Source organism: Myxocyprinus asiaticus, chromosome 32 (genome assembly GCF_019703515.2).
Source record: "Myxocyprinus asiaticus isolate MX2 ecotype Aquarium Trade chromosome 32, UBuf_Myxa_2, whole genome shotgun sequence".
NCBI lineage: Eukaryota > Metazoa > Chordata > Actinopteri > Cypriniformes > Catostomidae > Myxocyprinus > Myxocyprinus asiaticus.
Genome location: NC_059375.1, coordinates 32,605,182 through 32,619,101, shown reverse-complemented (window position 1 = coordinate 32,619,101; position 13,920 = coordinate 32,605,182). Strand labels below are relative to the sequence as shown.

Genomic DNA, 13,920 nt, shown 5'->3' with positions numbered 1-13,920 from the left:
AAATTATGTCATCATGTACTCAACCTCATGTTGTTCCGAACCTATATGACATTCTTTCTTTCGTGGAACAGAGGAGATGTAAGGAATAATGATAGCCTCAATCAGTATTTACTTTCATTGTATGGAAAAAAAGGATGCAATGAGAGTAAATGGTGACTGAGGCTTACACTCTGCCTAATATCTCCTTTTGTTTTACTCAAAAGAAAGTCTTACAGGTTTGGAACAACATAACGGTGAGATGGAAAGGGGGCCTGTGTGTGGCAAGCATGTATTTCTGTACAATACTGTGGTCTGGGTGAATAGTCATGCCAGGCTGCATTCAGTGATGAGGCACGATTTATTCAAAACAGTTGCATGTGCAAAATGTCTTAAACTGTGATAAACCACACAGCCACATACTTACCAGTCTGTTATTACCCATTCACCATAAAGGCCCTGGCACAATTCATACAAAATTGAATAACAAACAGGTCTGACGTCATTTTGAACAAAATCTGGCCAAAAGAAGGTGTTTCTGAGTTTGTTTCGGTGGTTCGTAACAGCTCGCCATGGCAAACTTTCAGGAAAACTTCGTACTGGCTGCCAAAAACCTTCTTATTGCCATTGGTACACATCATCGGTAGGTCTGACCACGTCATCGGTAGGTCTGACCTGGAGCTCAACCTACAGTTTTCAGTTACATTGTTCAGTCAGCCAAGATCAGGCAACATGAACACACCAGTGTGCAGAGATATTAGTGAACTGGTGCAAACTTACCTACTTCTGTACATTTGTTCGAGTCAAGACATTTTCCAAGAACAAGTCATGCAGTTTGTTTGATTAATTAGTCTACAAAAGGAATCAAATCTACTCATGCCCATTCACTGTTGTTTGATAAGCTGCTTAACTCAGGTGCTGTCTACAGCGAAAGCCATTCACACATCTGCCCACAGTAAGGTATGCCTTTTTATCATCATTATTTTTTTGTCTGTATTCTGCCCATTTACATGCTTTTTTTTTTTTACACCCATCTTTGCAGTAGTATCAGTGCTGTCAAAAATTACAATAAGTGTAATCGTTGCATATTATGACCGCGTATAGTGCGTTAGCGCATTAGCGCTATGAATGTAGAATGTTAACATGACAAATGACACATTATTTACTTCATATATTACTTTAAATCATCATTGAGAGGTTAAAACAGCTTCTTTTACTGATCTCATGGGAAATCTACTAATAGAATGAGGCATGAAGTTATTGATAACACATTTTAATGTCACATTAGATAAAGTTTTGAATGTAGTCTTGTGTGTCCTCGTATTCAAATGCTCCTCTAAACGCCTTCCACAGCGGTGTGGCCGGTGTCTGAATGTTCACAAACAATATGCTGTTGCTCAGCGGTTTCAAACATTTCTTTGGCTCTGAGCGAAGAACAAAGAAGTACTAATTATGTATTTTGCTTCATACTTCGCAAGTATGCCGGGGCCTTAACACTAACAGCATTACTAACTTAACAATATTTTTCATTGGCATGACAGTAGCTAAGATTTTTATAAAACAGTGTGGCTTTTCCAGTGCTAAGCTAAATTTTCCAACAAGTAGCTGTGTACCACAACAAAAAAATACATTTAAGAAATAAGGTACGAGTGGCGTGATATATTGTGAACATAGTCATAGCAGAAGGGCACTGTTAGTTGCAAGCCCTTCAGCCGTGATTATATTCACAATATGGCACAGCCTCGAGTGCCTTGTTGCTTTTATAAAATGGTTATCACGTAATAAAAATATTCAGAACACAAATTGTGTTTATTAAAAAGCTATTTATTTTTAAAGTAAAACCATTAAATGCAATCCTTCTGTTAGAAGATATTCACAGTTTTCCTGACAAACCTCTGGGAGCCGTTATTATTATTCTGATTGCTGCTGGACTGTTTTTGAAAGGCCCAATCTGACACCCCACACCCACTCTGACCTTCACTTCACACAAACACCAACACCTCCTGCAACCCCCCTCCTCCCACTCAACCTGCACTTAAGATCTGTGAAGAAGAGGTGTCTCATGTCTTCCGAAAACAAAAGATAAGGAAAGCAGAGGGCCCAGATGGCTTTTCACCCATGTGTCTTAGATCCTGTGCTAACCAGCTGGCCCCCACACTGATCTTCAATAGATCCCTGGAGCAGTGTGAAGTCCCATGCTGCTTCAAATGCTCAATCACCATTTCTGTCCCAAAGAAATCAGAAATCACAGGATTAATGACTACAGACCTGTCGCCCTGACGTCTGTGGTCATGAAATCATTTGAGAGACTGGTGTTGGCCCACCTGAAGGACAACACTGGACCTTTTCTAGACCCCTTCAATTTGCTTAGAGCAAACAGGTCTGTGGATGATGCAGTCAAAATGGGATTGCATCATATCCTGCAACATCTGAACAGACCAGGGACATATGCAAGGATCCTTTTTGTGGACTTCAGTTTGACTTTCAACACCATCATCCCAGCTATACTCCAGAATAAATGACACCAACTCTCTGTTCCCATGTCTATCTGTCAGTGGATTACCAGCTTTCTGACAGACAGGCAGCAGCTTGTGAGACAGGGGAAAATTCACTTCCAGCACCTGTACAATCAGCACTGGTGCCCCCCAGAGATGTGTGCTCTCCCCACTACTCTTCTCCCTGTATACTAATGACTGCACCACCAAGGACCCCTCTGTCAAGCTCCTGAAGTTTGCAGATGACACCACTGTCATTGGCCTCATCCGAGATGACGATGAGTCTGCATACAGAAGGGAGGTTAAACAACTGGCTGTCTGGTGCAGTCAAAACAACCTTGAGCTGAACACGCTCAAAACGGTGGAGGTGATTGTAGACTTTAGGAGGAACACCCCAACACTGACCCCCTTCTCCATTCTAAACAGCACTGTGGCAGCAATGAAGTCATTCAGGTTCCAGGGCACTACCATCTCACAGGACCTGAAGTGGGTGACCCACACTGACTCCATTGTGAAAAAGGCCCAGCAGAGGTTGTACTTCCTTCGCCAGTTAAGGAAGTTCAACCTGCCACAGGCACTGCTGATACAGTTTTACTCAGCAGTCATTGAGTCGGTCCTCTGCACTTCAGTAACTGTCTGGTTTGGTTCAGCTACAAAATCAGATATCAGAAGAGTACAAAAGGACTGCTGAGAGGATTATTGGTTGCCCCATGCCCACCCCTCAAGAACTATACACTTCCAGAGTGAGGAAAAAGGCCGGAAAAAAAAAAAAATCACTCTGGACCCCACTCACCCAGCCCACTACCTTTTTGAACTGTTGCCTTCTGGCCGACACTTCAGAGCTCTGAGCACCAGAACCATCAGGCACAGGAACAGTTTTTTTTTCCTCTATCCATCTCATGAACAGTTAAAACTGCCCCATTGAGCAATAATTATGTGCAATACACAGTTTAGTCTTTTAATATTTATCCAACACATCCAACCTCTTATGCCATTACATTCCCTTGTATGTGTGTATGTATGTATGTATGTATGTGTGTATGTATGTATGTGTGTATGTGTGTGTAATATATATATATATTTGTCTTTCTATTTGTGTATTCTATATATACTTTATTTTCTATTCAGTTTTTATTTATTTTTTATTAAATTTTTTTAGTATTTTTTTATTATTATCTACGTCTTGTTGCCGTTTTGTATTGTTGTGCACTGGAAGCTCCTGACACCAAGACAAATTCCTTGTATGTGTAAGCATACTTGGCAATAAAACTGATTCAGATTCTGATTCCGATTCAGTTTTCTGGTTCCGGTCTCCAAAAGAAGCTATGTAAAAACTACTGAAATGAGCAATCCAGATGGAGAACAACTATTTTTAGTGTGAGTTGGAGTAAAAGTTAGTTCAGGCTGAACTTATGTAGTTGTTGTAAAGTTGTTAATGATATCAACGTAACTAACTTTGGACTATCGCTTAGTCATCTTCCCACTCCTTTGACAGGTATGGCACTGTCAAAAGACACTCAATCGCGACTCTGTAAATTATCAACACTGTGATAATTTTTACAAATTTAATACGCTAAACATCACATTATCCACTAAAACATACGGCGATGTTATTGAAAACATTGGAGACCGTTATGAATCGTGGAACACTTCTGCGTTCAGAAAAAAAGGTGGATAGCAAAGTATTTTTAGCAAGTCAGTCCACTCTGCGCCATCTTTGGAACGCTCCCAGGCAACTATTTTTCCATGTAAACAAGCGGCATACAAGTGCAGCTCCTATCTACTTGAATAGGGAAAGACCGAAATTTCCAAAACGGTTGGTCAAGATTATGATCAAAGACCGTATTTCAAATCAGCAGTAAAATCTGACAACACTGATATCATAAATTGTGCTTCTTTACCTCAGATTACGCTAAAGAAAACACAATTCTACCGGCTTGTATAGCTAATGCGCATTCTCGAGTTGATTGACAGACGATGTCTGTTTCTAAAAGGTGATTGTTTTTTACCTTTAAGATGGGACTTCCTTTCTACATCCGTTGACCATTCTAATTTTTCCCATTCACTTTAATAGAAGTGTCCCATCTCTGCTAAACTGTCTCTGGTGGATAGTTCCTGACAGTAAACGGAATGTTGTTACAGGGCTCCAGACTAAAAAAAATTACCAAGGAGACATTGAATCCTAAACTGAAACATTTAGGAGCCAAATGGCTGTTTTAGTTGCCACATCACAGAATTGCTCGATTTAGACTGTTGTTAAAAAACAAGATAGAAATCCAAAGAAAAGGCTGATAGCTCATTAATCGGGTGTTTAAAATACATACTATAGTTGAGTGCACACATTTGCATTCCCCTTTTATCTCATAAGTTTTCACACACACCTTTCAGAATTTATTCAAATATAAAAGAAAAAAATAAATATATATTTTATATTTAGTACTGCCCTTCAAAATCTACATAACAGGTATTTACATAAAATATAATATGCATATAGTAGTGTGTTGCCTTCTTGAGCATCAGTGAATATTTGCACCTAATAGTTGTGTATGAGTCCCTCAATAGTCCTAAGAATCAAAAGCTGGATTTCACATCACAAATATATAAATATTAAATATAAAATAAAATAAAAATCTTAGTCTTTCTTTACTGTGAAACAAAAGATGCGCGGCTCCTTTAAGACTTCAGCAGCACTGTCATGTCATCACAGAGTGTGGGGAATACTGGCATAGTGTTGTAAGACAACAAACTTGATTCAGCAGTTAAGAACGATGCAGTGGGAGAGTTATGGCGAATATGAAATGTTTGTGTACTGTACTGTTAATGTGGCGTTTCACACCCAACAAGGCAAAGGGAAAACAGCACAAGCTGTGAAACGGTCCTTATTATCGTTCATGGCAGCAGCTGCTCAGTCTCCACCGGGCAAAGGTATCTCAGTAATAACACGAGTTACAAGATGTGGTGTAATTCAAACTTAATCTATTAAATATCTTCCGATTAAACTACATTAATAATAGTAGCACTTGCAGAGTCCAGAAACATGCGCTCTTTCTCCACTTTCCTTTCATCTCTTGCCCTCATGAGAGAGCGCATTATCCCCTCATTAAAGTTCATGCAGCAACAAGTGAAAAATGAACTATGAATAAAATCATCCAACTAAATGAAAAGGCAGGGAAGGAATTTATAAATATAATAATTCTTTATACAATATTAAGATACCATAATATAATTTATTAAATAAAATTCAAAAATAAAATAGAAATAGAATAAGGAATAATAGTAGTTATACGAAACAGTAACAGTGAATCAATAATAAAAAATGTCACATTAAGTTTAATTGCACCTATGGCTTATCAGTTTGTCTTCAGTTTGACACTATAGCTTCATTTTTTTATTTTTTTTATTTTTATTTTTTTAAGAGTTCTATCTATCTTAATATAGAGAATATTTTGTTAGCCTTAACTTGTTTTAAAGTCTTGTAAAAAAAATGAATAAGCCTTATTCATTTTTTTTATAAGGCTTATTCATTTTTTTTACAAGACTTTTAAACTTTTTAAACTGTTTTTGTCAGAAATGACAAAGCAAAGCGATATTACTAGGAAGAGGAAAATTCAGTTTACAGTGACCATGTGCAGAAAGCTTATATATAGCCAGTTATGACAGAGATCCTGATAAAAGGTGAAATGATCAGGATCGGTATCGGCCGATCAGGTGACAAGAAGATTGGTGATCGGTATCAGCTGATAAAATCCTGATCGGAGCAACCCTTGTAATAATCAAACATAATCTCCAAGAATGTCTCTCTTTTTCAAATGGTGTTGTGATGTTGAATTCATTTCAGTGAATCAGTTTGTTGACAACAACGTTCATACATTTCAATGAACCATTAAAACAAATCTCCATTTTTTTTTGTAATCAAAATAATTAGTTAAATATTGCACTGTTCAACACTGTTTTTCATAGATCAAGGTGTTTAAGTTTCATTTGGTTACATTTAGAGTTAATTTATGTTCCAGCTTGTTTATGTTGCACCTTAATTAACATCTTAATTGTTTTTATGGCCAGATAAATACTGTTCTAATTGCAAAGAAAGAAATAATCTGATGCCCCTTAAAGGGATAGTTCACCCAAAAATGAACACTCTCATCATTTACTCACCCTCATGCCATCCCAGATGTGTATGACATTCTTTCTTCTGCTAAACACAAAGATTTTTAGAAGATCTCTGCTTTGTAGGTCCATACAGTGCAAGTGAATGGTGATCAGGCCTTTAAAGCTCCAAAAAGGAGATAAAGTCAGCAAAAAAGCAATCCATGACTCCAGTGATCCATCTGGTTTTGGGTGAGAACAGACCAAAATATAACTCCATTTTCACTGTACATCTTGCCACTGCAGTCTCTAGGCACGATCATGATTTTAAGCTTGATAACACTTCCTACTGCTTAATGCATGCACAGAGCTATAGGAAGTGATCACCAAGGAGACTGCTGTCAAGATGTACAGTGGAAAAGGAGTTACATTTTGGTCTGTTCTCACCCAAAACCAAATCGCATCAGAAGACATTGATTAAACCACTGGAGTCTGATGGATTATGTTAATGCTGACTTTATCTCCTTTTTGGAGCTTCAAAAAGGCCTGATCACCATTCACTTGCATTGTATGGACCTACAGAGCTGAAATATTCTTCTAAAAATCTTCATTTGTGTTAGGTCATACAAGGGCTGCCCCCTAATAGTCGACCAAATGTTAGTCGATGAGAAGAGTCTTGATCGACCAAGTTTTGATTGGTCAGTTGGTCGCAGAAAAAAAAAAAAAAAAACTCCACAGGAAGTGGCAAAGTCACGCAGTTAGTGACGGACAGACATGATCATTTACACGGCTGGTCCATGCGGTAAGTGTGGAAATCCAAAGTGTGGGATCATTTCAAGAGGGTAAAGGATGACCCCAAGAAGGTGGCATGCAAACTCTGCAGGCAAATGTTCGCCTATCATTCATCGACCTCAAACATGGCTTATCATTTGAAACATGCAAGTAGCCTAACGTTAGCCACTTAGCATGGCCGCTCGCTCTAACGTTAGATAACCTAGATAAATATGCGCTATTACGCTTATCCAAGTGTTCGTGGGGACTGGGGAAGCTAAATTAGTACCTCGATTACTGCATGTTTAACTTAAAGGGGTCATGCATTGGAAAATCAAACTTACCATGATATCTTGACATATAAGTGTTCATAGCACTATAAAAACATACTGTAAATTTCAGAACCGAAAACTTCTTCGTTAGTCCAAAAAAAAAAATTGAAACCAAGATGCCAAAATGACTTGTTCTCTACTTCCTCCTAACTAATACTTCATAGTGAGGTATTACATCAGCACAGGTCAGCCTCTGCATAAACAGATCAACGCCTACTTTATCGTCGACACTGCTTAGGCCCGCCCACCAGTCTTGCCGTTTGAGTAGAGCAGTGAGATTATTTTTGGAGCAACAGGTGGTGTCACAATGGCCACAAAGATGTCAAGACATTGTGCATTGCCAGGTTGTGGGAAACTAGATTTCTTGCATTTGCTTCGCAAGGATCCCAACATTAAGAAAGAGTGGCTGATGTTTATTTTTAATGAAGTCCCGGATCGCATCGGTAAGAATGTGTTTGTTTGCTCCCTCTCTTTTTACTGATGATTCTTTCACAAACAAGACACAGTTCGAAGCAGGCTTTGCAGAGAGTCTTAAAGTTGATGCAGTGCCAAATATATTGGACCCGACAGTGATGTTGCAACAAACAAGTGTGAATATCCATGTTAATTGTTTTGCTTCGTATGTTACAGACTGTTCGATGTGTACTGAGTATTTGATTTGATCCTAGTGATTTTAGATGCTCGTGTATTAGTTTTAATGCACAGGGATCTCTAAGCAGCATATAGTTTGTTGTTCTGTTGGCATGATGACACAATTGCCACAGATGCACCTAAAGAGTGTTGATATCAATATATTTAGACAAACTCATTTTTAATGAAAACATGACACATTGTAATGAACAACGTATGCGTTTGTCACTACACTGAATATATGATGAAACATGATTATGATGAATGACAGTGCGACAAACACCGGTGAATGTATCCTGTATACCTTTACACGGTATGTGTATCCTTTCACAGTTATAAATGTGATAGCACCATGTATTTACACTTTATTTGGTACTGTCATGCGTTATTCAGCATTTGTAAAACACAGAAATGTTTCACCGTTGGAAAATGCCCCAACTATGTAACAAGATGCACACCGTTGTGTCGTGTCTTGGTTTAAACAACAATAAAAGTAATACCTATTACACAAATAGACAAGTAAATTACAGTGGTTACTTACCACACTGTCACAGGCTGCAGTATCCATGGTGTTTGTGGAGGGGGTTAATTTTCTTCAAATTCGGGATCAGACTCTGGCTCAAACATGTATGGATGAATTCCTCTGGTTGTCTTTTTTTTAACCATCTGAAGTTTTCAAAACAACCCCACACGCGCGTAATGGCGGGGGCGTTTACACTTATCCACATGCAAAGATGTTACCCAATCACAGCAGTGGGCATTTACACTTAAGTCTTCAAGAACACACACCCCAAAAAAATGGAGCGTTTGATTCAGAGGCACAAAAACTGGACAGAAAATGACCAAATATTCCTAAATTATGACTACTTTTAATGAAAAAACAAAAACAAAAAAACACTAACATTATAAAGTGGACTTCAAGGAACATTATAAAATAAAATAAAAATCCAATTCATGACACCTTTAATGTGCATTTCTCTCTATAAATTAACAAAATGTTCAGACAGTCTCCTTGCTGGTTTTTCCCAACACATTCAGAATCGTTACCACTTTTGCCGTTGTCGCTACAGCTCGCTTCGAGCGTGCGCTTGTAAAATGTACATTTTAAAGGCTCATTATTACGGTTTAGTATTTCTCTGTAATGTAGAACAGTGTTAGCAATGTTACTTATAACATTCTTTCTCAGCCCTGGAACTAAAACTGCCCCCCCCCCCAAAAATATATATTTAAGTAATTAAATTAATATCGTAAACGTGCAACTAGTTGAATAATGGCTTAAACTAACGACTACTAGTCGACTAGGAAAATCTTTGGTCAGGGGCAGCCCTAGGTCATACACATCAGAGATGCCATGAGGGAGAGTAAATGATGAGAGAATTTAAATTTTTGGGTGAACTAACCCTTTATGTAGCTTCAAAGTAGATAGATACTCTTAATAACATGCTTTAGCAAACTACTTTTATAAAGGTACTGTAGCTTGACTGTAGTTTAACTACTTAATTTATACTTATGCAGAACTACAATTATGTATAACTGTTATTTAACTACTTGGATTACGAGTAGCTTGTAGGTTGAAAAGCTAGTTTCAAAGTAGCTTCCCCAGCATTGGTCACAGTAAACCTGTCCATGGAACTTTGCACATGATTCCAGAGTGTATCAAAATGAATCTCTGTACTAGTTACACTCACATCTGTCTTTTGTTTCCCCCTCTCTCACTTGGGCTGTATGTTTTCAGTCTGACAGTCTGTTCTCTCTCAGTTTCACTTCCTTCATTCTCCTGTTCACACTGGCCTTACATAAACGTTCTTTGAGATCGGGGGGGGGGGGGTTGATAAACAAGAATGGCTCTGACCTCTCCTTGGGCATTCTCTAATCCCTGCACTCCCACTCCTTCACTCATATCTAATGAGATTACTGCTGTGGAAACAAAGCCCATACAGCCCAGGCATTTACTATTAAACACTCGGTACTAGTACACAGGTTGGTTAAGATGTACAAGTGTGTACTGTAAATGGCTAACTAAACTGAACAAGAACGCTTATAAAACAAATGATTCAGGGTCTAAAAACTGATTGGATGAGCCACACTTGAGGCCATGGTCAAATTAAATCTATATTATTAAAATATTTAAGATTCTTCAAAAACTCTTCTTTTGGTGGTTTGGGTAGCTCAGCGAGTACTGACGCTGACTACCACCCCTGGAGTCGCGAGTTCAAATCCAGGGAGTGCTGAGTGACTGCAGCCTGGTCTCCTAAGCAACCAAGCTAGGGAGAGTAAAGTCACATGGGGTAACCTCCTCAGGGTCGCTATAATGTGTGGTTCTCACTCTCGGTGGAGGCGCGTGGCGAGTTGTGCGTGGATGCCGCGGAAAACAGCGTGGGCTTCCACATGCGCTACGTCTCCGCGGTAATGCGCTCAACAAGCCACGTGATAAGGCAACTGAGATTCGTCCTCCACCACCTGGATTGAGGCAAGTCACTATGCCACCACGAGGACTTGGAGCACATTGGGAACTGGGCATTCCAAATTGGGAAGAAAAGGGGAGAAAATAAAACAAAAATAAAAAAAAAAAAACCCTCTTCTTCTGTGTTCCATGAGACAAAAAAAAATAAATAGCATACAGTGTTTGACAACATAAGATAAAGAAAGAAAAAAAAAAAAAAAAGATTTGTCATTTTCGGTGAACTATTTCTTTAAGGGGTATTGTTAGGTAAAAATAAATAAATAAATAAATAAGTCGCTGTAACCTAGCCTGTTATGGCTTACTGTGTCATTAGAAACTGGTCAAGGAGAGTCATTGTCAGATAAAATGTACTGGAATGTGAGGGAGAGTGAACTGCAGGCTTGAACCGATCACATTCCTGAATGCATACGCAGTTATGTATTTTACTGATAAGATATATTGTACCTGCACTATTTTATCTTGAGGTCGAAGTCCAGATTTCTCTGCTGGGGAGTCCTCATCCACCGCCCTGATGTACTGGCCGGGTTTAGATTTTTCTGTGTGCAGGTTAAAGCCGTATCCAGTGGCACCCTTCTTCATGTGACAAAGACGTGGACGCAACTCGGTCTTTGATTCCTACACAGAGACAATAAACAATGAATAAATGAAAAGAGGTAGATACACTGATACTTCCTAAATGCACAAAACAAGTATAAATAAAGACAAGAACATTTCATGATATCAGTCATATATCAAACACTTATATCATGATGGGCATATCATTGTTTTAAAGTAATGATTCAGATGGTAGAGCATATTACTAACAACAGCAAGGTAGTGGGTTCAATTCCCAAGGAACACATGAACTGACAAACTGTGTACCGTGAATGCAAAGTAATTTGCTTTGGATAAAGAATTTGCCATTTATATAAATGCAAATGTAATGTAAAATAAACATGGTTCAAAGCAATCAAACTTTCACCACACACACACCAAAACAAATTCCACTTTACAGTGCACAAGAATGTAAAATAAAATCATAATGTGCAGAATAAAAGACCAGCGGAAGCAAAGTCACCCTGCCTCATCGATCACGACACATTAAGCAAAGATATCAGACAAAAAAAAAAAAAAAAATCATTCAAGTTTTCACAACATTTTGAGCAACAATTTCTAAATAAAACCACATTAATAAAAGAGATATTTAAAAGAGAGAAAAATAACATATATACCATTTTAAAAAGGACTCAGTGTGTCAAAGACTCTGGATGGAACACTGAAAACTAGAAGTAATGAAACGGACCAGTCATCTGTGTACTTCCCTCTTCAGCAAACCAACCTGTAATATTTGGCTGAAATTGTACAAACAGATAAGACGAATTGCACAATTACATCTGTACGCATGCACATATTGATCCATGGTGAGTCAAAGTAAAGGTAACATACATGAGCTCACAAAGTATTAAAACAAACATGTAACAGTTTACTAGATGAGTGGTGATTGCCCGTACAAAGCAAACACTTCGGTCTGTGGTTGTTAGGGTGTTTCTGTGCCAAGTCAAAAATAACCTACCCCCAACTCTCTAGAATATCCTTGGTATTGTACAATGTTTGTCAAAAAAAAAAAAAAAAAAAAAAATACATTAATATCAAATATATACAAGCACTGAGCACTTTTTGGTACACTATGGTCCTAATAAAGTGCCTGACGTGGTTCCGTATTCAGATTTAAGATGGTCAACAAGACACGCATGAGGCTAAACACTTTACACGCAATTTACAATAATGGTGGCAATCATCAAACAAATCACTGAGTAAAAACATGAGCTTTAAATTATTGCTACATGACAATCAACTGAAAGTGACAACAAACACAACATACTTTTGTCACATCGCAGTCCATGCTGGGAATCCAAATACGTGAGAGCGATGCATGTAGTTCTCCAGACTTATATTTTTTATTTCAGCTGAATAGTTTTTCTATGTTCAATAACTAAGTTCTGCCAACAAAAACTTGGAAAATTGAGTCATCCCAACAAGATAAATCCAGGGCAGTTATTCTAACTCTACATTTTAAGTTATGGTATCTAAAAAGATAAATCATTTTTTACAGTGCATGCATCTAGAACCAACTCATTTTTACAAACATCTTATATGCTGTTTTATGGGCAATATTTATGCATTTTGATATTAAAATATACAACAACCAAAAAAAAAAAAAAAAAAAAGCCCACAAAAAATATATGTATCAGGAAAATAAATAACTAAAATATTCACAATACATTTCCCTGGTGTATATTACTGTGTGTGTGTATATATATATATATATATATATATATATATATATATATATATATATATATATATATGGTAAAATAACTAATATTTAAATCCAATAATAATAATTAATTACATTTATAGCTCTTTTCTAGACACTCAAAGCACTCTACATTAGTATATGGGGAATCTCCTCAACCACCACCAGTGTACAGTATCCAACTGTATGATGCAACAGCAGCCATAGTGCCTCAGAACGCCCACCACACACCAGCTGTTGGTGCAGAGGAGAGTACTGTGATGTAGCCAATTCATATATAAATCACAATATATTTGTCTGATACACAATTTAGGGCCATTTTTGCATATTTTAATGTATCAAATCATCTAAAAAAAGTTTAAACAAATCTAAAAATTATATATCTGGAAATTTTAATTTTTTTTTATAAATACTTACATAATATTCACAAATCACAATACGTATATTTTCTGGCCATTTTTGTCTATGTATATTTTCAAATACATCATAAAACATCTATGTATTTTTTTGTCAGTCCAAGTGCTTATGACACTAACACTGATAATACTAAAGTCAGCAGTACAAAGTGTACCAACTACATACTTCCCGGGAGGGCTGCTCTTCTAGGAAACCGGATAGCAGTGTGGAGTGAATGGATCAGGACCAGGTCACTGCATATGCGCCGCATAATTAACAATTCCCACACAACAGAAAACGCTAGAGTGTCTAGCTTGACTCGGGGGCTAACCACAGTTCAGAGTTAGGGCTACCAATATCAAAGATATCGTCATTGCGATTTCTTGATACATTGTGCACGTGTGCCTGACTATAGCTACTACTGAAACAAAGAACTCTTCTCACAGGTGACAATGCAAAGCAAGCGAAAGTCTC

General features: G+C 37.7%; 1 protein-coding gene across 1 annotated transcript in view; it reads right to left on the bottom strand.

Annotated features, from left to right (window-relative positions):
* Positions 1 to 13,920, bottom strand: part of LOC127423054 (Na(+)/H(+) exchange regulatory cofactor NHE-RF1-like) — a 48,980-nt gene that overhangs the window by 9,974 nt on the left and 25,086 nt on the right. Inside the window, exon 2 of the mRNA XM_051667072.1 lies at positions 11,199 to 11,369. Within this exon, the coding sequence (XP_051523032.1) occupies positions 11,199 to 11,369 (171 nt within the window). The remainder of the gene's footprint in view (positions 1 to 11,198; positions 11,370 to 13,920) is intronic.